The 26061-nt window shown below is 37.1% G+C and overlaps 1 protein-coding gene across 6 annotated transcripts in view; it reads right to left on the reverse strand.

Moving 5' to 3' along the window:
* The window catches only part of EXOC6B (exocyst complex component 6B), an 870074-nt gene that overhangs the window by 346225 nt on the left and 497788 nt on the right, over window positions 1-26061 (reverse strand). For 5 of the 6 annotated variants that reach the window (XM_077134552.1, XM_077134550.1, XM_077134555.1 and 2 more), the window contains 3 exons: window positions 22755-22838; window positions 22351-22397; window positions 20931-21051 (listed from right to left, as the gene is read on the reverse strand). In XM_077134552.1, the coding sequence (XP_076990667.1) occupies window positions 20931-21051; window positions 22351-22397; window positions 22755-22838 (252 nt within the window). The remainder of the gene's footprint in view (window positions 1-20930; window positions 21052-22350; window positions 22398-22754; window positions 22839-26061) is intronic. The other variant, XM_077134551.1, reaches the window with a different exon arrangement.

Here is a 26061-nt window from a genome sequence, read left to right on the forward strand (position 1 = left end):
AGATATTTGCAAACACATCTGATAATGTCATATCCTCAGTGCGCAAAAAGTTCTCAAAAATCAATAAAAATCATAAATACCACCATAGTAAATGTGCAGAAAATTACAAATAGGTAACTCATGTAAAATTTAAAAATCTGAAACAAATGTATTTTTAAATGTTCAACCTCACCAGAATTAAATAGCAATTGGTGCCCCCTCCCCCCCCCCACATGCGACATGACATCCAGGGGTGAAAATCTCCCTAGCAGCATGGGAGATGACTTCCACAAATGAGTCTGTCCCTGGCACTGTGGGATCAACTATGTCATCCTGACCAAAATGGGGAAAAGAAGTGTAACAAATAAGGTAACAGTGGCTGAGGGAGTTCAGAGTCGAGAGGCTACTCTGGAGGTCACTCATGCAAGCTTCAGTTAGACATTGCCATATACCATAACTTGCCAAACCCCAACCAAAATCATTCCTGTCAATCCCAAAGAATACCTAGGAAGTTATATAACAATCTACAAAGGTTCCATGCAGAAAGGTTGTAGGTTCCAGAAACTTACAACCTCCAAATGGGTCCCTGGACCAGATTAAGCCCTGAAATGCAGAGGGGCCAGCCTCTTCAGAACATCAACTAATTCCATCTCTCTATTCCATATTAGCAACAGCCGATTCCAACATGAAAAAGTTAGAATACCCCAAATACTCCTAAAGAATGAGAGAAAGATCAGAGGTGGTGGTGGAGTTATACAGAGAAGGTAGGGTTTAACAAATGAGTATGACTGCTGAATCATTATATTGGTATTTCTTTTAGTCTCCAATATCTTAGAGCAGTTAGAAGTAAAAACTTAAAATTGTGGAATTGTAACCATACCAAACCTGAAATCTATTTCACAACTAATTGTTGCAGTGCACTTTGAAATTTATTGCTTTTTTGAATGTTTGCTATTTTTCACAAAAAAAGAAATAAAAAACCAAAAAAAAAAAGAATTGAGTTTTGTAGGATGTTGGCTTGAAGATTGAGTGGAAGATCTTTTCTGGTAATTTAAATATGTAAAGTCTGCAGGAGGTGTGTCTGTTAAGAAAAAATTGAGTACTTTTTTCCCTAAAGTAAAATAACTGGTTATTGCAGAACGAAAAACAGGAATGTGTAAGACAAAACGGATGGATATAGAAAGTTGTAGAACTCTCAGTGGAAGTGAACTTTTTGGGGTTTAGTTAAGGTTGGCTAAGATTTATCATTTTATAAGATTTTTAATAGTTTTCGTATCAGATGTTTCTTCACGCAAAACAAGAATTTGGTTTTCGCTCTCTTATAATGACAATGTTTTCTTGGATTATTTGTTTGTTCTTAGTGAGAAACTATAAAAGGCTTTTAACCGTCTGTGTAATCAGCCTAGATGACAAAGATTCTATTTCATATCAGACCAATATACTTATTGATATGTATGTTGACCATCGCCTTCATTATAGTCTCAGACAATGCATTCCTCACTTGAAAAAAAAGTTCTTTTTAAAATCATGTTAACTCCTCTATTTACTTTCAAACTTTTATGCCACCTTGAGCAAATAAAGAACCAAAGAAAACAAACGAACAAAAAACAAATAGCAATTAGAACAATAATTAAATATAACTCTGGTTCTATAAGATTAGTAAATTCTTCTCAACGTTATATCAAGGATGAGTTAAAATGAGGACAGGCATTTGTATATCAATTCTGGAATATAAATGAGCAATAAGTATCAAGATATTTATTGTACAGTAATAATTCAATTTTTGTGATTGCCAAATTTGGAAACAAACCAAATGTTCAGTCACCAGTGAATGGTAATAAAATCAATAAAATATCTCCTTGACACAAGAAATTCATATAGCATAAAGTCTAATGGGAAAAAAGCAAGATAGTAAATTAATATACCATGAGTCCAATCTTTTTCAAATTGTATATCATATATACAAAAAACACAAGTATATATAAAATATAGAAAAGGTGCCTACAGAACTGGATATCCATGTGCAAAAGAATGAAAGGGGATCTTTATCTCACATCCTATACAAAAATTAACTCAAAATGAATCAAAGACCTAAACATTAGATCTAAGACAAGAAAACTTTTAGAAAAAAATGTAGGAAATATTTTATAAATATTATAATAGGAGGCGGTTTCCTAGATCTAACACTCAAAGCATGAGCATTGAAGAAAGAAATAAATAAATGGAACTCCTCAAAATTAAACACGTCTGTGCATCAAAGAACTTCATCAAGAAAGTAAAAAGGCAGCCTACACAATGGGAGACAATATTTGGAAATGATATGTCAGATAAAGGTCTAGTATCCAGAATATATAAAGAGATTGTTCAATTCAACAACAGAAAAGACAGACAACCCAATTGCAAAATGGGCAAAAGACATGGACAGACACTTCTCAGAAGAGGAAATACAAATGGCCAAAAGGCACATGAAAAGATGCTCAACTTCCCTGGCTATTAGGGAAATGCAAACCAAACCCACAAAGAGATATCATCTCACCCCCACCAAAATGGCCATTGTCAATAAAACAGAAAACAACAAGTGCTGAAGAGGATGTGGAGAAAGAGGCACACTTATTCACTGCTGGTGGGAATGTCAAATGGCACAACCTCTGTGGAAGGCAGTTTGATGGTTCCTCAGGAAGCTAAGTATAGAATTGCCATATGACCCGGCAATATCATTGCTAGGTATCTACTCAGAGGACATGAGGGCAAGGACACAAATGGACATCTGCACACCAATGTTTATAGCAGCATTATTGAAAATTGCCAAGAGATGGAAACAGTCAAAATGTCCATCAACAGACAAGCTGTGGTACATATATATGATAGAATATTATGCAGTTGTAAGACAGAATAAAGTCATGAAGTATGTAACAACATGGATGGACCTTGAGAACATTATGCTGAGTGAGATTAGACAGAAACAAGAGGAGAATTTCAGTTAAGAACAGAGGTCATCAGGATATAGAAAAAGGGTAGATTTTGGGTAATTGTAACTGAAGGGATACAGATTGTGCCACAGGATTGATTGTAAAAATTCAGAAATGGATAGCACAATATTACCTCATTGGAGCATGATAATGTTAGTACACTGAATGAAGCTGAATGTGAGAATGATAGAGGGAGGAGGCTGGAGGCACAAATGAAATCAGAAGGAAAGATAGACGATAAAGATGTGAGATGGTATAATCTAGGAATGACTAGAATGTACAATGATAGTGACTAAATGTTACAAATTAAAAAATATTTTTGCATGAGGAAGAACAAAGTAATGTCAATACTGCAGGGTGTTGAAAATAGATGGTAATTCATATTTTAAACCTTTAACTTATGCGTGAGATGAAAGCAAAAATGTTTATTTGGTACAAAATTTATATTTTGACTAGCGCATTTCCTAATATAACATATATGGACAGTTTAATTGAACACCATAAGTACATGGAACCTTGAATAGGGCATAAGATGTTGCAGGTTTGTCCAGAGTGATGCCCTGATAAATCCCAGAGTGATCTGAACAGTGAATAAAAAAGTATTGGCAAAGATCCCATGGGTGAGTGGTGGGAAAGAGGGAAAATTCAACTTCCCCATTTGGAGAATTCCTGATATTCTCGCAAGAAGTGGGGACAAACAAATCAATAGGCTGAACCCTCAATCTTGGGGTTTGTTCATATGAAACTTATCCCTGCAAAGGACAGGCTAAGCCTACTTAAAATTAGGCCTAAGAGTCACCCCCAGAGAACCTCTGTTGTTGCTCAGATGTGGCCTATCTCTCTCTCAGCCAAGATGGCAAGAAAACTCACTGCCCTCCTCCTCTGAATTTGGGACATGACTCCCAGGGTGTAAACCTTCCTGGCAATGTGGGACAGAAATCCTAGAATGAGCTGGGACTCAGCATCAAGGTACTGAGAAAACCTTCTTGACCAAAAAGGGGAAGAGAGAAATGAGACAAAATAAAATGTCAGTGGCTGAGAGATTTCAAACAGAGTTGAGAGGTTATTCTGGAGGTTATTCTTACACATTTTATAGCTATCCCCTTTTTAGTATAAGGCATATTAGAGAGGCTAGAGGGACGTGCCTACTACTATAGAGATGTGTTCCAATAACCATGTTTCTTGAAGATAAATCTATACTGTATAGATTTATATTTATAAATCTATAATGTATAGTCACAATGTGACTACGTGATTGTGAAAACCTTCTGTCTGATGCTCCTTTTATCTACAAATTGACAGATGAATAAAAATTATGGATTAAAAATAAATAAATAATAGAGGTAACAATTGTTAAAATAAATTGAGTAGACAATACTGGTGAACAATGAAAGGGAGTGGTAAGGGGTACAGAAAAGAAATAGAGGAACACAGGTTAAAATCTATCAAGTAGATGGAAATACTAGTGGTCAGTGAGAGGAAGGGGTAAGGAGTATGGTATGTGTAGGGAGTTTTTTCTTTTTTCTTTTTATTTCTTTTTCTGCAGTGATACAAACGTTTAAAAAATGATTATGGTGTTGAATACACTACTATGTGATGATATTGTGGGCCATTGATTGTACACCATGCACAGGATGTTTGAATATTAAGAACGTTCATGTTTGTATGTTGTTTTGGTTTGATAATAAAAAAATTTTTTTTTTAAAGAGAGACTAGATTCTGACCCTGGAGTCAGACTGCTTAGCTTCAAATTCTAGCTCTAGCTGTACAAATGTGGGAAAGTTTCTTAATCTCTATATACCTCAATTTTCTTACCTGTAAATTGGGGTTTATAAGAGTAACTATTATAATAAACTAATATAAGTAAATGCTTAAACTAATGCCTGCAACACAATAAGCACTTTATCTGTGACGCTTCTTACTATTTATTTCATATTCTCCCTCCAGAGTACTAACCATTTTATTTCTTCTTAGCCAGGCTTTCCCTAAATAAAGGACTCATGACCATTTGAAAATCATCTCCAATTTCCCTTGGTAGCCAATAGTCAATTTCAAGTCATAAGTCCAAGACTTTGAAAACCTAGTTAACATACTTAATAATTGAGAAGGCTTGATTTCAAAAAGCATCCCAAACCATGCAGATTTCTTTCTTCTTTTTTTGGCTTCTGTCAGCTACAAGGATAATTAATAATAATTAATTGTTCATAACTACTTTGAACTAAGTCTACTCTAAATTAATCTAACTAAATCTAATCATAATTTGTGTAGAACTTCAATGGTGTTCTTTGTCATACTAAGTTTCTGGATTAATTTTCTTAATTAAGAAAACATAGGCAGGGCGGGCCATGGTGGCTCAGCGGCAAGAACACTTGCCTGCCATGCCAGAGGACCCAGGTTCGATTCCCAGTGACTGCCCATGTAAAAAATTAAAAAATAAAAAATAAAGAAAACATAGGCCAGCATTAGACCTTGTTATATAAGAGGACTGAAATTTGAGTTCTGATTCTGCTACATAATGTCATAGGATATTCAACAAGTCAGTTGCCCCTTGGGAGCTTCAGTTATGAAACGCAGCTAATAACATCAACTACTCAAGATTACTGTGAGGATTTACTGGAATTATATATATCTACAAAGCATAATATAAAAGGTTTATTTTGCAGCACTTCTGTACAATGTTACAAATTTTAAAGGCACCAAAAACAGTGTTTATTTAAATAGCGGCTGACCAACCTATTATTTTCCTCTTTTCTTCATAAGAAACTTAGAACTTTCTCTGAAATTTCAAAACACGTAATATAATTCCTGAGAAGAAACAGGAAAATGAAAAGGAAGACTTCTTAAGATCCCTTATTGTTATCAATTTCATTAAATAACGCACAAAGATCCCTTGGGCTAAATTAACAGTGCTTATGCTGTTCTGTAGAAGAAAAAACTGGGACCCCGACGTTTTCATCACGTCATTATATCAAAACATGAGTTTTATGAAGGAGTACTTCCTTTCTCTTTCCTCTATCTCATATATATATCTTACCTCCCACTCACTCTTCAGCCTGTCTAAATATGGTTTTAGTCTCCCCATCACTCCACCAGGAATACCTCCTATGCTCTGCACCTGCCTCCACATTCTATGGTTCATACTGAAACCAGAATAATCTTTTCAAAATGCAAATATGCTCATTATACTCCAATCTTCTCTTTCCAATTCATTAATGATGATGGATATTTTTCAAAATTCATTTTACAAATCAGCCCAGAACCAAATGACTTTTTTGATCACATATTCCATCTTGAAACTCTCTTTCCTTTGTCTTCTATACCCCCGACTGTTTTCCCACGTCTCGAGCTGAACTTTACCTTTGCAGGCTAATCTACTCTAACCAGGCATTAAACACTGAGTTCCTCAAAGTTCTCATTTCCTTCTCTATTCCCTCCCTAAACAAATTTATCTATCCCAATAGTTTCTATTCCTCACGTATTTTGGGGCATTCTGGTTCGGTGCATAAATATTTATGATTGTTATGTCTTCTTGTTTAATTGTTCCTTTTATTAGTATATAGTGTCCTTCTTTGTCTCTTTTAATTGTTATACATTTGAAGTCTAACTTGTTGGATATTAGTATAGCCACTCCTGCTATTTTCTGGTTGTTATTTGCATGAAATATCTTTTCCCAACCTCTCACTTTCAACCTATGTTTATCTTTGGGTCTAAGATGTGTTTCCTGTAGACAGCATATAGAAGGATCCTGTTTTTTAATCCATTCTGCCAATCTATGTCTTTTGATTGGGGAATTCAGTCCATTAACATTTAGTGTTATTACTGTTTGGATAATATTTTCCTCTGCCATTTTGCCTTTTGTATTATATATATATCATATCTGACTTTCCTTCTTTCTACACTCTTCTCCATATCTCTCTCTTCTGTCTTTTTGGTTCTGACTCTAGTGCTCCCTTTAGTATTTCTTGCAGAGCTGGTCTCTTGGTCACAAATTCTCTCAGTGACTTTTTGTCTGAGAATGTTTTAATTTCTCCCTCATTTTTTTTTTTTTTTAACTTTACTTATTCTGGGGAATGTATAATAGGATCACATTGTGATTTTTTTTTTTCTTTTTATTAACGGAAAGGAAAAAAAAAAAGAAATTAACACAACATTTAGAAATCATACCATTCTACATATGCACTCAGTAATTCTTAACATCATCACATAGATGCATGATCATTGTTTCTTAGTACATTTGCATCGGTTTAGAGGAACTAGCAACACAACAGAAAAAGATATAAAATGTTAATATAAAGAAAAGAAATAAAAGTAGTAATAATAGTAAAAAACAACAACAACAAACAAACCAACAAGCAAACAAAAACAAAAAAAACCCTATAGCTCAGATGCAGCTTCATTCAGTGTTTTAACATGATTACTTTACAATTAGGTATTATTGTGCTGTCCATTTTTGAGTTTTTGTATCTAGTCCTGTTGCACAGTCTGTATCCCTTCAGCTTCAATTACCCATTGTCTTACCCTGTTTCTAACTCCTGCTGAACTCTGTTACCAATGACATATTTCAAGTTTATTCTCGAATGTCCGTTCACATCAGTGGGACCATACAGTATTTGTCCTTTAGTTTTTGGCTGGATTCACTCAGCATAATATTCTCTAGGTCCATCCATGTTATTACATGGTTCATAAGTTTATCTTGTCTTAAAGCTGCATAATATTCCATCGTATGTATATACCACAGTTTGTTTAGCCACTCGTCTGTTGATGGAGATTTTGGCTGTTTCCATCTCTTTGCAATTGTAAATAATGCTGCTATAAACATTGGTGTGCAAATGTCCATTTGTGTCTTTGCCCTTAAGTCCTTTGAGTAGATACCTAGCAATGGTATTGCTGGGTCGTATGGCAATTCTATATTCAGCTTTTTGAGGAACCGCCAAACTGCCTTCCACAGTGGTTGCACCCTTTGACATTCCCACCAACAGTGGATAAGTGTGCCTCTTTCTCCGCATCCTCTCCAGCACTCGTCATTTTCTGTTTTGTTGATAATGGCCATTCTGGTGGGTGTGAGATGATATCTCATTGTGGTTTTGATTTGCATTTCTCTAATGGCCAGGGACATTGAGCATCTCTTCATGTGCCTCTTGGCCATCCGTATTTCTTCTTCTGGTAGGTGTCTGTTTAAGTCTTTTTCCCATTTTGTAATTGGGTTGGCTGTATTTTTGTTGTTGAGTTGAACAATCTCTTTATAAATTCTGGATATTAGACCTTTATCTGATATGTCGTTTCCAAATATTGTCTCCCATTGTGTAGGCTGTCTTTCTACTTTCTTGATGAAGTTCTTTGATGCACAAAAGTGTTTAATTTTGAGGAGCTCCCATTTATTTATTTCCTTCTTCAGTGTTCTTGCTTTAGGTTTAAGGTCCATAAAACCACCTCCAGTTGTAAGATCCATAAGATATCTCCCAACATTTTCCTCTAACTGTTTTATGGTCTTAGACCTAATGTTTAGATCTTTGATCCATTTTGAGTTAACTTTTGTATAGGGTGTGAGAGATGGGTCTTCTTTCCTTCTTTTGCATATGGATATCCAGTTCTCTAGGCACCATTTATTGAAGAGACTGTTCTGTCCCAGGTGAGTTGGCTTGACTGCCTTATCAAAGATCAAATGTCCATAGATGAGAGGGTCTATATCTGAGCACTCTATTCGATTCCATTGGTCGATATATCTATCTTTATGCCAATACCATGCTGTTTTGACCACTGTGGCTTCATAATATGCCTTAAAGTCAGGCAGTGCGAGACCTCCAGCTTCGTTTTTTTTTCCTCAAGATGTTTTTAACAATTCGGGGCACCCTGCCCTTCCAGATAAATTTGCTTATTGGTTTTTCTCTCCCTAATTTTTGAAGGACAATTTTGCTGGATATAGGAGTCTTGGTTGGCAGTTTTTCTCTTTTAGTAATTTAAATATATCATCCCACTGTCTTCTAGCCTCCATGGTTTCTGCTGAGAAATCTACACATAGTCTTATTGGGTTTCCCTTGTATGTGATGGATTGTTTTTCTCTTGCTGCTTTCAAGATCCTCTCTTTCTCTTTGACCTCTGACATTCTAACTAGTAAGTGTCTTGGAGAACGCCTATTTGGGTCTAATCTCTTTGGGGTGCGCTGCACTTCTTGGATCTGTAATTTTAGGTCTTTCATAAGAGTTGGGAAATTTTCAGTGAAAATTTCTTCCATTAGTTTTTCTCCTCCTTTTCCCTTCTCTTCTCCTTCTGGGACACCCACAACACGTATATTTGTGCGGTTCATATTGTCCTTGAGTTCCCTGATACCCTGTTCAAATTTTTCCATTCTCTTCCCGATAGTTTCTGTTTGTTTTTGGAATTCAGATGTTCCATCCTCCAAATCACTAATTCTATCTTCTGTCTCTTTGAATCTATCATTGTAGGTATCCATTGTTTTTTCTATCTTTTCTACTTTGTCCTTCACTTCCATAAGTTCTGTGATTTGCTTTTTCAGTTTTTCTATTTCTTCTTTATGTTCAGCCCATGTCTTCTTCATGTCCTCCCTCAATTTATCGATTTCGTTTTTGAAGAGGTTTTCCATTTCTGTTCGTATATTTAGCATTAGTTGTCTCAGCTCCTGTATCTCATTTGAACTATTGGTTTGTTCCTTTGACTGGGCCATATTTTCAATTATTTGAGCGTGATCCGTTATCTTCTGTTGGCGTCTGCGCATTTAGACAGATTTCCCTGGGTATTGGATCCAAAAGTTTGGAAGATTTTTCTGTGAAATCTCTGGGTTCTGATTTTCTTATCCTGCCCAGTAGGTGGCGCTCGTGGCACACGTTTGTCTGCGGGTCCCACCAGTAAAAGGTGCTGTGGGACCTTAAACTTTGGAAAACTCTCGCCGTCCTGGGGGTTCGCTAGCCGAAGCGGGGTCTGAACGCAGGGAGGGTTGCTGGTCGCCGCAGCCAGGGAAAGAGCCCGTCCGAATTTCCTATTTGGCCCTGGGCAACAAGCGTGGCGGGAGGGCGCCAGCGGCAGCGGCCCGCCCGAGAGAGTGCACGTTCCCCGGGAGTCACGGGTTTGGAAGGGGCCTCCCCCACCCGTCACCGTTCTCCGCGGCCTGGGGGTTTCCGATCCAATTCTCTCAGTTGGTCCGGGGGCTGTGCGTGGTGTGGGCGCCAGCCACCTTGGTTTCAGGGGACCGCCTCTCCAATTCTCCCAGCCGGCCCGGGAAGGGGGAAGGGAGTAACTACGGCCGCTTGCCCCCCCGCCCGGTAAGGCCCGCGCGCCTCGGCGATCTCACCCGAGCTGCTTCTCTCAGCCAGCCAGCCGTTCCAGGATGGGGTACGCTGTCTTTTTTATCTCTGTTGTGGCTTTGGGCGCTTTCTGTATCGTTTCTACTCCCCTAGTAGGTGTCCTGGAGAAGAAACTAAGATCCGCGCGTCTTACTAAGCCGCCATCTTCCAGGAAGTTCAATAGTTTCTAATTACTACCTATTTCCTGATGATATTCAAATTTATATCTCCATCCATGACCTCACTTCTTTGATTTCAAACCCATATATTATCCAATGTCCTGAACCTTATAACTGGGTAGCACAAAGGCACCTCAAAATAATCATATCCAAAGTCAATTCATGATCTCCCCACCCTCAAACCATCAAGACCACTAACATTATCATCCAAGAAGGAAACTGTAAACCTAATCATCACCATTATACTTTCCTTTCACTCACATCTTATATCAGGAATTCCAGTTAATTTTACTTCCAAAAAAATCTCTCAAATTCATCCATATCTCTCCATATCTACTATTACCCCCTGGTCCAAATAATCATCATCTCTTGCTTGGAAATACTGTAAAAGCCTACTAATTGTTCTCCCAAATCCATTCTCATCTTTCAGCCACTTTCAATATTAAATAATCTTTTCAAAATGCAAATCTGATCAAGTCATTCCAATTTATTCCACAATCCAGAACTCACACATATTCCATTTAGCACACTGCTTAAATGATCCAAGATGGAAAGCATGGTCAAAAAACTCAGATGACCCTGGGCATCGGAGTAAAATAAATATTGAAAAATATGCACTATCTTTAATGAAATGGAAGGAGAAAATTGGAGTTTCATGATCATATTTGCATTTTGAATATATGGCACCTACCTCCTTATCTCTTATTTCCTATGTCATCTGACCAGCTTTCTATGTTCTATGTTCCATCCGTTCCAGACTTTTGCAATCTCTCAAATGGGCCATGCTCCCTTCCATTATATCTTTTGTGCACAGTATTTACTCTGGAATACTTGTTGATGAATTAAAGAGAGCTGAAAAGTAATGAATGACTTCTAAGTTTTTAGCCAGCACAACTAGATGGATGGTGGCGTACTTATTGGAATTTAAATGCTAAATTTTCTTCTATTATAGTCTCCTCACTATTATTCTTCAAACACTTCAGACAAAGTAACTCAAAGCCCTCCCACTACTGTTTCTTTTACCTAGAATACTCTTTTTCCTCATCTTTGCTTATACACATGACTCCTTAACATTCTGATCTCAGAATGACACTTCTGATCAACCAAACAAAAGCAGGCAACCTGTCTTCCTCTAGCTATCACTCTCTTTTAGTTGTCTGCATTGAAGTTTTACTACTTATTCTTATTTATTTATTTCGTATCTCCCCCAATTAAAAGCTAACTCTCTGAGAAAAAAGACGTTACTTGTCTTGTTCACTGTTGGATCCTTGCTGCCAACATATAATCACTGCTCCAGAAATATTTACTAAGCATATAAAGAATTAATTCGGAGCCAGCATATTCTATCTGAAATAAACTGTATTATTCTAAAAAAAAAAGTTCATGCAATGATAAATATATCAATAGTGCATGGGAACTCATAAACAGGCAACTTAATGATATGTCATGAACATTTTTTTCAAAAAGTAAGAGCAGAATTGCAAACTCTAGATCACGGTTTAAAGCAGTAAGAGGCACTGTAGAAGGCAATATGGAATGGTGGCAAAGAAAATGAGTTCTAGACTCAGACTGCCTGGGTTTAAATCCAAGCCCCACCACTTACTATGTAACTTTAGACTAGTTACTTAATTTCTCTGAGGCACAATATCAGGTAAATATGACAATAATATCTATTCTACAGGGTTACAACAGGATGAAATAAAATAGTATATGTGAAGCACATACAATAATATTGACGCACACACACAAATAGATGTTAGTTCCTGGTTTTTTAACTGCAAAAAACACCCACAAAAGTGGGTTCAGGGGGGCAATGGTGGTGCAGTTGCAGAGGTTTCACCTGCCATGCCAGAGACCTGGCCCATGCCAAAAAAAAAAACAAGTGGATTCAATATTAGAAAACACAGCAATTTGAAGGGACTATTTACTTAAATATATATTCACTTAAATGTAATTTTAGTGAGATATATTCAAATACCATATAATCATCTAAAGTATACAATCAATGTATCATCATATAGTTGTGCATTCATCATCTGAACTGATACTTGAACATTTTAATTATTCCAAAAACAATGAAATAAAAAGAAACATAAAAAAGAACACCCAAAACATCCCATAACCCCATAACTGCTTTTATTAGTTTATAAACTGCCAGAATGTGATAGACCAGAAATGGAATAGCTTTTAAAAAGGGAATTTACTAAGATACAAGTTCTCAGGAAATTAAAGTGTCCAAATTAAGGCACCACCAAGAGGTTATCTTCACCCAAGAAAGGCCAATGGGCCTGGAACACTTATACCAGCTGGGAATCCACGTGGCTGCCATCTGCTGGTCCCCTGCTCCTGGGCTCCCTTGCTTTCAGCCTCTGTTCCTGTGGGGCTTCCTCACTTTGCCTCTCTGGGTATGGCTTTCATCTTTCGGCTTCCCTTGGCTCTCTCTGGGTTCTGGCTTGCTTAACATCTCATGGTGATGTCTGCTGGACTCCAAGCATCACCAAACATCTGTGTCTCTGTTCTCAGAAGCAACTGTTCTCCAAGCGTCTACATCTGCTCTCTCTGTCAGCTCTGAGTCTTCTGTCTTCTGATTCTCTCCAAAATGTTTCCTCTTTTAAAAGATGCCAGTAAATAAAGATTAATAAAGACTAATAAAGACCCGCCTGGAATGAGTGGAGTGACATCTCTATCTAATCAAAGGTCACACCCACAAATGGACATGTCACATCTCCTGGGAAATAATCTAATAAAAGTTTCTGCCCTACAATATTGAATTAGGATTAAAAGAAAAAGCTGTCTCCACAAGATTGAATCAAGATTAAAACGTGGCTTTTCTGGGGTACAAAATATTTTCAGACCAGCCCACTCCCTATTATTTATTTTTGTCTTTATTTTCTTACTCATTTGTCCATACATTAGATAAAGGGAATGTCAGTCATAAGATTTTCACAATCACTTGATCACACTGTATATTACTTTATAGTGAAAGCTGTATAGTTATACATTGATCTTCAAGAATCAAGACTACTGGGTTACAATTCAACAGTTTCAGACATTTCCCTCTAGCTACTACAATACACCAGAACTAAAAAAGGATATCCATATAATGCATAAGAATAATCTCCAGAATAACCTCTCAACTCCATTTGAAATCTCTCAGCCACTGAAACTTAATTTTGTTTCATTTCTCTTCACTGTTTCGGTCAAGAAGTCTTTCTCAATCCCATGATGCTAGGGCCAGGTATATCCCCAGGAGTTAGGTCCCACATTACCAGGGAGATTTACAACCCTAGATGTCATGTCCTGTGTACGTGCAGAGTTGGCATAGAGAGACCACATCTGAGCAACAAGAGATTCTCTGGGGATATTTGTTAGACATAATTATAAGTAGGCTTAGCTTCTCTTTGTAGGAACAAGTTTCATAAGAGCAAGCCAGAGATCAAGAGCCTTGTCCATCAACTGGCAGTCCCCAATGCTAGTGAGAATATCAGGTCTTCCCTAGGTGGGGTTAATATTTTCACTCCCCCCACCCCCACAGTCCCTCAAGGGGACTTTGCAAATACATTTTAATTTTCTGCCCAGATTACTCTGGAATACATCAGGGCATCACAACAACCTGTACAAACCAGGAAGATCTTACTCCCTATTCAAGGTTCCATGTAATTATGGTGTTTAAATAAAATGACCATACAAGTTAAATTAGATAGTGTGCTACAGAAAATACAAATTTTGTATCAAATAAACATCTCTTCCTTTAGTCTCACACAGAAGTTGAAGTTTTAAAATATAGTTAATATCATCCTTTACCCTGTATTCTGATTTACTTTAGTCCTAACCAGATTAGCTTCTTTCACACCTCTAATTGAAGTGTGGTCTCTTTTTAACCTTTTTAAACAGCTGCTATACGGCATAATGCTGACTTTCGTAGCTGGAGAACTCTAGCTCTGAGTGTAAGGTGTCACACAGATACCCTAAGTTCCAGGGAATGATCAATTTATAAAAAAAGAACTCAGCATCTCAGAATTTAGAAATAACAACAAGAAAAGGAACAGATGTGATTGGGCAGGCCTTGGTAGCTCAGCAGGGAGAGTTTCTGACTGCCATGCCGGAGACCTGGGTTTGATTCCCGGTGCCTGTCCACACCCCCCAAAAAAGAATAGATGAGACTGCTTTAAGAGCTTACAATTTAGAAACCTTTATAATAAGCTTTCCTCTGAAAATCTACACTCTTGAATTCAATTCGCAGAGTTTGCACATTATAGTGAGTTCTTAGTGAGGCATTATAAAATTTGTCTTTTCATTTCTGACTTATTTCACTCAACATACTGTCTTCAAGATTGAGTGAAGACATCCATCCAGTTGCATGTCTCACAACTTTATTCCTTCTTGAAGCCACTTAATTTTCCACTGAATGATGAATTCTATTCATCAGTTGATATATCTTAGGCAACCTCCATCCATTTCAAATTGTGAATACTGCCACCATAAAAATCACTGTGCAAACTTCCATTTGTGTCCCTGCTTTCAGTTCTTTCAAGTACATACCTAATAATGGGGTTGCCAGATCATAAGGCAACACTATACTTAGCCTTCTCAGGAACCACCACACTGCCCTCCAGAGGGGCTGCACCATTCTACTTTCCTGCCAACAGTGAATAGGTACATCACTCTTTCTCCACATTTTCTCCAGCACTTATATCTTTCTGTTTATTTTTAAACAGCTTTATTCACATACCATACAATCAGTCCTAGGTAAAAAAGCACTGGTTCCTGGTATAATCATGTAGTCATGTATTCACCAATAAAATTCATATGAGAACATTTCCATTTCTCCCACAAAGAAAGAAGAAGAGGAAAAAAATGAAGAATAAACATTTTTTAAAAAGGAGAAGCAACAACAACATCATGAATCCTATACCCCTCTCTTACATCCCCCTCTTATCAACATTCAGGTTTCACATACTGCCTTTGTCACAATTAATAGATGCGTATTACAATGTTACTGATAACTATAGATCCTAGCTTGTATTGATTATATTTCTCCATAAGCCATCCAAATTTCAACACCTTGCACTGTTGACAATCATTTGTTTTCCGTCATGTAAAAATAATCTTATATTTGCACATTTAATCACCATTGTACACTCTAGGTTTTGCTAAGTTATACAGTCCCAGTCTTTATCTTCTATCTTTCTAGTGTCATACATGCCCCTAGTCTTTCTTTAAACCATTCTCACACTCAGCTTAGTTCAATGTGCTTACAATATTGTGCTACCATCAGATAGCATTAGTGCTATCCATTTCCGGTTCTTTACATTTAATCCTGTTGAACATTTCTGTACTCCTTCAGCATCAAATGCCCAATCTCTACTCTCTATCTCTTGATAAACTATGTTCTTGACTTTAACTCTCAAAGTTCTCTCTTTAATGTTAGTTCATATTAGTGAGACCATACAGTATTTGTCCTTTCATTTCTGACTAATAACATAATGTCCTCAAGGATCATCCACACGGTTGTACACTACATGACTTTATTCTGATATATCATATCTTATACTTTTTCTTTTTACTCTTGCTGATAGTTTTTAATTCTACACTCTTCTCCAGACTCTCTCTCCTGTCTTTTCCTATCTATCTGCAATGTAGAGTAAAATGTAGAGTAGATCTTTTATTCATAAACTCTCTCAGTGGTTGTTTAGCTGAAAATATTTTAAAATCTCCCTCATTTTTGAAGGATAGTTTTGTTGAATACAGAATTCTTGGTTGGCAATTTTTCTCTTCCATTATCCTAAATATATCATTCCACTGCCTTCTCATCTCCATGATTTCTGCTCAGAAATCCTTACACAGTCCTATTAAGCTTCCCTCGTATGTGATGGATCACTTTTCTCTTGCTGCTTTCAGAATTCTTTTGTCTTTGACTTTTGACAATCTGATTAGTCAGTGTCCTGGAATAAGTCTATTTGGATTTATTCTCTTTGAGATACTCTGTACTTCTTGGATCTGTAATTTTAGGACTTTCATACAAGGTGAGAAAATTTCATTGATTATTTCCTCCATTATTCTTTCTGCCCCTTTCTTCTTATTTTCTACTTCTGGGACACACGTAACACATACCTTTGTGGCTTCATGTAGTCATTCAATTCCCTGAGACCCTGCTCATATTTTTCCACTATTTTCCCTATCTGTTCTTTGGTGTGTAGGACTTCAAATGTCCTGTACTCCATTAATTCTTTCTTCTGCCTCTTCAAATCTGTTGTTATATGTCTCCACTATGTTTTTCCTCTCTTTTATTGTGCCTTTCATTCCCATAAGTTCTGCCTCTTATGTTGTTTTGTTTTGCATGGGCAGTCACCAGGAATCCAATCCGGGTTTCTGGCATGGCAGGCAAGAACTCTGCCTGCTGAGCCACCACGTCCTGCCCTCTGCCACTTATGATTTTAAGCTTTCAAGTTCTTCTTTATGGTCACCCAATGTTGTCTTTCTTTCTTCTTTTGTTTTACTTTTTTATTGTGAAATATAAAATATATAAAAAATATAAAGCAATAATTTTCAAAGTATAATCCAACAAGCAACTATCAAATAGATTTTCATAATTTGGTATGGGTTAATCTTCCACAGTTTCAGATTTTCCCTTCTAGGTGCTCCAAAAGATTAGAGGCTAAAAGAGATATCAATATAGTGATTCAGCAGTCATACTCATTTGTTAAATCATATTTCTCTGTTGTACCTACTCCTTCTCCTTTGATCCTTCTTAGACTCTATTAAGGATATTTGGGTATGCCCTTTCTAGCTTTTTCATGTTGAAAAAGGGTGTTGATAACATAGGATAGGAGGATGGAATCAACTGATGCTCTTGGAGAGGCTGACTCTTGGAGACGCTAGCCGCCCCCACCCCCCACCCCACCTGGCTCAGAAACCCTCTGGAGGTAGTGGGTTTCAGGAAAGTAAACTTAGCACATGAAACTTTATATTACAGAGTCTCAGTTAGAGCCCTAGGTGTTCTTTAGGGTTAATAGGCATGATATTTGTTGGGGGTTGGAAAACTGTGGCAACTGGCAATATCTACCTGAAGCGTCCATAAGAGTGGCCTCCAGAATATTCTCTTGACTGTATTTGAACTCTCTTAGTCACTGACACCTCATTTTGTTACCTTTCTTTTCCCCCTTGTGGTCCAGAAAGCATTATCAATCTTATATTGCCAGGGCCAGGCTCATCTCTGAGAACCGTGTCCCATGTTATCAGGGAGAATTTTATCCCTGAAAATCATGTCCCCTGTGGTGGGGAGGGTAATAGTTTTCCTTGCAGAGTTGGGCTTAGAGAGAGAGGCCACATCTGAGCAACTAAAGAGGTTTTACAGAAACAACTCTTAGGTATAATTATAGGTAATCTTACCTTCTCCACTACAGAAATGAGCCTCAAAATCAAGAGATTAGCCTATTTTCCTAGGAGTCCCTAATGTATGAGAGAGCACCAGGGGTTTTGCAGATGGGAAAGCTTAACAGTTCTATTTTTTATCTCCAGTCCCTCAAGGGACTCTACGGATACGTGGGTTCTTCCCTCCAGTTCCTCAAGGGACTCTACCAATGCTTTTTAATTATCAGCCCCACCAATGTCTGGGATATCTCTGGGTATTACATTAAGTTATATATAATCACAAGGCCTTGTTCCCATACTGTTCTCCATGTGCTCAGGTTGTTTAAGTGAGCTATCCAGACAAGTTGATTCAGATTGTATATTATAGGAAACTTCAGCTCTAGACAAAATAAAGCTCTCTGCCTTTGGTCTCATATAGTAGGTGAAGCTCTAGAGCCATATACTATCATCATTTGCCCTGTATTCTGGTTTACCTTAGTCCCGACCAGATCAACTTTGTTTTTATCTCTAATTGAGCCCCCATCTCTTTTTCAGTTACTTTAACTATTATTGCGTGCACAATGCTGACTTTCAGAGCTGCAGAGCTCCGGCTCTGAATCTTGTCATAGAGGTATTAAAAGTTTCAGGGAAAAACTACCTTATACATATATAGCTCTGTGTGTCAGAATCTAGAAATATACTTACAACTTCGGTGTAAGTATAGCTGATATAAGAGCGACAACTGAGGCTCCAATTTTCTAATAAGTATTTTCTAAAAGAGACCACAGCATATTTTTTCTTTTGTTTCTGGTTTATTTTGCACAATGCATTGTCCCCAAGGTTCCATTCAATTTGTTGCATGCTTCCTGATGACATTTCTTTTTGTAGCCAAACAATATTCCTTCATATGTACATATGTAATATATATATATATGTCACAGTTTGCCTTTCAGCTTCTCATTCATTAGACCCTTCAGTCCCCTCCATCCACAGGGTATAATGGATAATATCCAAAATAAATAAACATATTTTACAGTGTCCTCACTTGGTTATATAATCAGCAACATTTTCAGTTTTAAACAATTTTCATTAGACCAATGAGACAAAGAACCAGTAAATGTAGCCTCATCAAATATAAATCAAAACCTCTCCTAATCTCTTGCCACTCCCCCCAATTATTTACCCTTGGTAATGTTATGGTACTGTTGCTGTCTTCCTATAAACTATAGGCCATAGCATGCAATATCAGTTTTCTCCCTATACTCCTCTATTATTAACTCTTTGTACAAGATCAAATCTTTGAAGGAATTCATGCAAGAATTTATTTATAATTTTACAATTAATCAGTCGGATACGTCGAATTATATATCCCCTTTCAATCATATTCACCTTCAATATGGCAATGATACTATTACTCCACTAATTAGCTATCATCATTTCTATCTCTTCCTTTATATTTAAGATCAACCTTGTTGAGGAATCTTCCCCCCATCCCATGCCCTGCCTCTAGCTTCTGTGTACCTCTAGGTCCCCTATAATCTACAGTATAAACTTTTGGGTTTACCTTTATCAGAGTCATAATAGCAAAATCATATAGTATCTATCCCTTTGTGTCTGATTAATATTTCACTCAGCATTATGTCCTCAGGGATCATCCATGTTGTCATATGTTTCAGGACCTCATTTCATCTTACTGCTGCATAATATTCCATTGTATGTATATACTACATTTTGTTTATCCATTTATTTGTTGATAGACTTGGATTGTTTTCATTTTTTGGCAATTGTAAATAGTGTTGCTATGAACACTGGCATACAAATGTCTGTTCATTTCACTGCATTCAGTTTCTCTGGGTATACATCATATATTGGTATTGCTGGGTCACAGGGCAACTTGATATTTAGTTTTCTGAGGAAGTACCTAACTGTCTTCCACAAGGCTGTACCATTATACATTCCCTCCAGCGGTGATTAAGTATTCCAATTTCTCCATATCCTCTCCAACATTTGAAGTTCTCTGTTTGTTTAATAGCAACCATTCTTATAGGTATGAGGTGACATTGCACTGAACTCTTGATGTGCATTTCCCATGTAGCTAATGAAAATGAGCATCTCTTCTCATGCTTTTTAGCGTTTGTTCTTTGGAAAAATGCCTATTCACATAATCTGCCCATTTTATAATTGGGTTGTTTGTTCTTAAGCTATATAATTTCTTTATATACACAGTTATTAAACCCTTATCTGATATGTGGTTTCCAAATATTTTCTCCCATTGAGTTGGCTGCCTCTTCAACTTTATGACAAAGTCCTTTGACACTCAGAAGCTTTTGATTTTAAGGAGTTTCCTTTTATCAATTTTTTTCTTTCTTTGCTCCTGCTTTGGGTGTAAAGTTTAAGAAGCTACCCCCTATTGCTAGGTCTTAAAGAAGTTCCCCTATATTTTCGTCTAGGATTTTTATGATACTGGCTCTTATATTTACATCTTTAATCCATTTTGAATTAATTTTTGCATAAAATGTAAGGTAGGCGTTCATCTTTCATTTTTTTGGGGGGGGGTATTGAGAACCATGTCTCCCATGCCCATTTTTTAAACAGACTATTCTGTCCCAGTGGAGGGGATTTAGGGGCCTTATTGATGATCAATTGACCACAGATTTGATGTTCTGTCTCTGTACTCTCAATTAGGTTCCATTGGTCTATATTTCTTTCTTTGTACCAATACCATGCTCTTTTGACCACTGTGGCTTCATAATAAGCTTTAAAGTCAGGAAGTGTTAGTCCTCCCATGCCAGTGAGGGAGGGGTACCAGCCTCTGAAATTTGGGAGCTTCACTTAACAGCTCTGTGCTATGATCTTGGCCTTTCCACCCACTGTACACTGGGGTACAGTGTGTATCTGGTCATGGATTTCCCCCAGCAGTTTTTCCAGGCAGCTCCTGGCTATTTACTAGCTGCTCTAGAGGACTAATTAAATTCCACAACTCCCTACACCTTCTTGCCCTGCCCTCCCTCTCCTGCAATGTCTTTGAAGGAGATAATTTCAAATGAGTGATTCCAAACTATACACATATGTTGACTTTAAAGCAGTAAAACACTGAATAATGTATAGATAATCAGCTCTAAGTAAGAACTTTTCTTGGGCTTTTTACATACCGAGTGGGTACGGAGTGCAGCAATGGTTTTTGAAAGTGCCATTTCCCATAGTTCATCAATGTATGCTCTATTTACTAAGCCCTGCGTTGTATGTAAAATGTGATCTTCAACCACAAAAAACCTAAGATTGGGGAAAAAGAAAGAACAGCTGTCAGAACTTAGAGTTTGACTATCTCCAGGATAGATAAACACTCAGAGCTACCAACAAATTCAATTTAATAAAATTAATGGTCATTTTTTTCCCTTAAAGAAGTTATTTTGTGTCATATACAAAATCAGACTTGTTGTGCTCAGAATTATGTCCCTGATCATGATGTCTTAACCACTTCTAAAGAAACTGAAGTTACATTTCTATTAATGTTTAACCATGTTATCCAACAACTTAAAAAGAAGGAAAATATTATAGGTAAAGAAGATATCATAGGTAAAAAAAATATTATGGGTAAAGAAAATATTATAGGTAAATGCAATTTCAATACATTAAAAGCACAAATTAACAGATTTTAAAGAAACAATGAAAGCTGCAATATCCATCTTTAAAAATTCAGCACATACAATATCAAAGTAATTCCCTTCATAAGTCTCCAAAGTGTTTTAAAAGTATTTTACAGAATTACAAAAGTGCCAACTCATTTGTGTAAATTCTGTTGAGGTTTTGTGTTGTTATGCATTTAAGTGTCTTCAGCTATCTTGCCTTCATGCCCATGTCAATTAAACAAATCTTTAAATAGAGAATTTTTATTATGTATGTTGACAAAACCATCAGGGCACTGAAAGAAACTAAATTGGAAAGAAAAAAAAAAAGAAACTTAATGGAAGACTGACTTCATTTCCTTTCTTCTAATCTCAAAGTCATTATTTTAGTATTAGAAAAAGCTGCCTGTACTTGGGATGTTTATTTAGGAACTACAATCGCATACTGGTATATATTTCAGATTATAGGAGCAAAATACAGTATGTGGCACAAATCTGGTCCACTGCTTTGTATACATACTGTTTTGTTGGAGCACAGGCCAGACTCATTCATTTACGTATTGTCAATGTCTGCTTTCATGCTACAACATCAGAATTCACAGTTGGACAGAGACTGTATATGGCCTGCAAAGCCAAAAATATTTACTATCTGGTTCTTTATAGAAAAAGTGTACTGACTTTTGCGAATTATTTCACCCAGAAAGGTGAAAACACCAACTATTATAAGATTACAATTCAATGTTTTTCTCCCTTTATCTGCAAAATATGTTGAAACCAGCAATAAGAAAATGTTGAAACCAGCATTATAAAAACAACAAATCTTATCTTCTTAAGAATTTAAAAAAGAAAAGAAATAATAATTTTCCAAGGAAAATTTGATTTATTTTTCCAAGTTTCTCAAGTCTATGTATTGAAAATATACAAAATTTAAAATATATATACCCACCCTACAATTTGATTAAAGTACTTCCTGTAGCCATCTAAAGTTTCATGCTGCAACAAAAGCAAAGCAGAAAAAGTTATTGTTTCTGTTTTGTTACATTAAGACAAAGTTAAAACCAATCTCTTAAGGTTCAGTTCACTAGACAGAATAGGAATCCCTACTTTATAGGGTTGCAACGAGGTTGAAATGACACAATATACATCTAGTACTTGGAATAATGCATGACACACAGCAATCAATAGATTTTAAGTTGCTATTTTCATAATTCCTGGGGATCACATCCACCAAAAGTAGACTCAGTGTGACAGTGAAAAAATAAAAAATAGGGCATCCACAAAACCATCAAAAGATGCCAGTAGTTTTCTTTATGCAAAAGGGCTTGAGAAAAGTGCAAGCGGTAATCCTACCATGTTAGATGGGGGCTGGAGCACCAAACGGGCCTGTTTTCGCCTCTGTTTTCGGTAGTAGTTCTCAAATGTTTCCCGAGCACCCTGGAAAACAAACAAAAGGAAATGGGTTTACTCATTGGACCAACTACTCTATTATTTGAGGAGAAAAATTCCAGGTCTAAAACTGAGGCAGGCCCCTATTTCTCAGAATGTTATTTTGACAGAGATATTAATCATAGGAAAAAATAACAGTAACAACTATTACCATTTATTGGTTCTAACTAAGAAATCCTGTAGGGGTGAACACATAAGCTCCTTAAAAGGAACTCAACCATCATCAGCACACCAAAGCTGGTTGCTGAATCAACATATTCACAAGAATGAATTATAAATTATAATAACAGTTTCACAGATTATAGATTTTAATAACAGTTGAGAAAATGTTCCTAAAAAAGTTTCACAAAGAACTACATAAACAAAATGTCCAGAATGAAAACCAACCTTTAAATGAACCTTGAGAAAAAGACTTCTAGTGAGTGCCAAGATGGCAGCTTAGTGAGGCATGGGATTTAGTTCATCCTCCAGAGCAGCTACTAAACAGCCAGGAATAGTACAGAACAACTGCTGGGGCCACGTCAGTGATTGGACACACAGCACATCCCAGTCTGGACCAGCTGGACCAGCTGCAAGTCCACTCAGAACCATGAGTTCCCCAAGCCACAGTTGCCGGTGCCCTGTCCCCACAGGCTGCTTTCCAGAAGGAAAAGGTAAGGGACTTTACTAGCATCAGTGGCTGAGTGCAGCTAAACTCCAACTGTGGAATTAAAAAATTCTGACTACTAAAAATAGGCCCCCAGCTCAAGTAAACCTCGAGTCAAAGCGGAGGTTGCTGATTTTTGCCTCAGTGCAGAGGGGGTAGGGCTGACAGAAAAAGAAAAAAGAAAAATAGAAACAGAGGTTTTTGGGATCCAATAGCACATAACACTTGAAAGGGCCTGGGCCCTGAAGGAAAGCATGGGGCACATAGGATCTGAAGGTACACAGAGCAACATACCAACTTAAGCTCCTAATTGGCAAACCTGAGGAACAGGAACTCTGCTGTGAAAGTGATTTTTCTCTTTCTTTTTTGTGGCTGTGTTTCTATGGTTTGACTGCCTTTGGATACAGCTTTAAGGCTTCTCAGGTTCCAAAAGGCATAGACAGAATTAAGCTTGTTTAAGAGCTTGTCTGGAGACTGTGCCTTCCCCAGGAGAGGGGTGGGGCCCAGCTCAGGTGGATTCCCTCACTCAAGAAATTGAGACCCCAGGATCTGGAAAAGTGAAACACTTAAAGCCAGTCTACAACCTCTCCTCTGCCTCAAACACACACCCAGCAGGGAGAGTATGCTGAAGTTAAAGGTACCACAACACCTTCTGCTGGCAGGACCCACAGGCAAAAAAGTGCCATATACTGGGCAGAACAGGAAAAACATTGAGTCCAGATGCTTCATAAGAAAGTCTTTCAATCTGCTAGGTCTCACCCTCAGGGAAAACTGACACAGGTGACCCTTTCATTCTGAGAAGGCCAGTTTGGTCTGGGAAAATCTAGCTGGGGTCTATAATATCTAAGTAGACACTCCCAAGATGGGGAAAAAGGTACCATACAGGCAGAGCAATAAACAAGAAAACAAGAACTGAAAAATTCTGATCTGTTAAACAAAACCTGAGCTAGTGGTCCAGAATAAGCTGAACTGAATGTCAAAGAACAAACAGACATCCAGCAAGAAAACCCTAGGTAAAAGAAGTGGAAACAATCTCCAGAATAAACTAATTAAGGTAATTAAATGCCTAGGTGCCAGCAAAAAATAATGAATCACACTAGGAAAATTGAACATATGGCCCAGTCAAAGGAACAAACCAACAATACAAATGAGATACAGGAGTTGCAACAATAAATTCAGAATGTTCAAACAGACATGGAAAACCTCATCAAAAATCAAACCAAATCAAAAATCAAAAAGTAAAGAAGGCAAGGAATGAAGAAAAAGAAGAAATCAAAAGTCTGAAAAAACAAATCACAGCTCTTATGGGAATGAAAGTCACAGTAGAAAAGACGAAAAAAAACAATGGAAACCTACAATGTCAAATTTCAAGAGGGAGAAGATAGGATTAGTGAACTTGAGGACAGAACAACTGAAATCCGACAAGTAAAAGAAAATATAGAGAAAAGGATGTAAAAATAAGAGCAGGGACTCAGGGAATTGAATGACAACCTGAAGCACATGACTATACATGTTGTGGGTGTCCCAGAAGGAGAAGAGAAGGGAAAAGGAAGTGAAAAAGTAATGGAGGAAATTATCACTGAAAATTTCCCAATTCTTATGAAAGACTTAAAATAGCAGATTCAAGAAGTGCTGCATACCACAAAGAGAAGAAATGCAAATAGGAGTACTCCAAGACACTTACTAATCAGGATGTCAGATGTCAAAGAGAAAGTGGGAATCTTGAAAGCAACAAGGGAAAGGCAATCCATCACATACAAGCCCAATAAAGTAAGCCCAATAAGACTATGTATAGATTTCTCAGCAGAAACTATGGAGGCAAGAAGACAGTGGGATGATATATTTAAGTTACTAAAAAAGAAAAACTTCCAGTCAAGAATTCTATATCCAGCAAAATTGTCCTTCAAAAATGAGGGGGCCATTAAAACATTTTCAGACAAAAAATCAGTGAGAGAATTTGTGACCGAGACACCAGCTCTGCAAGAAATACTAAAGGGAGCACTAGACAGAAACAGGAAAAGACAGGAGAGAGAAGTGTGGAGAAGAGTGTAGAAATGAAGACTACCAGTAAAGGTAAAAAGAAGAAAAATTAGATGCGACATATAAAATCCAAAAGGCAAAATGGCAGAAGAAAGTATTGCCCATATAGTAATAACACTAAAAGTTAATGAATTAAACTCCCCAATCAAAGACATAGACTGGCAGAATGGATGAAAAAACAGGATCCTTCTATATGCTGTCTACAGGAAACACATCTTAGACCAAACGGCAAACATAGGGTGAAAGTGAAAGGTTGGGGAAAAGATATTTCATGTAAATAATCAGAAAAGAGCAGGAGTAGCTATACAAATATCCAACGAATTAGACTTCAAATGTAAAACATTTAAAAGAGACAAAGAAGGACACTATGTATTAATGAGAGGAACAATTAAACAAGAAGACATGACAATCATAAATATTTATGCACTGAGCCAGAATGCTCCAAAATAGATGAGGCAAACACTGAAAAGAGGAATAGACACATCCATCATAATAGTTGGAGACCTCAATTCCCCACTCTCATGA

This window comes from Tamandua tetradactyla, chromosome 17, assembly GCF_023851605.1.
Source record: "Tamandua tetradactyla isolate mTamTet1 chromosome 17, mTamTet1.pri, whole genome shotgun sequence".
NCBI lineage: Eukaryota > Metazoa > Chordata > Mammalia > Pilosa > Myrmecophagidae > Tamandua > Tamandua tetradactyla.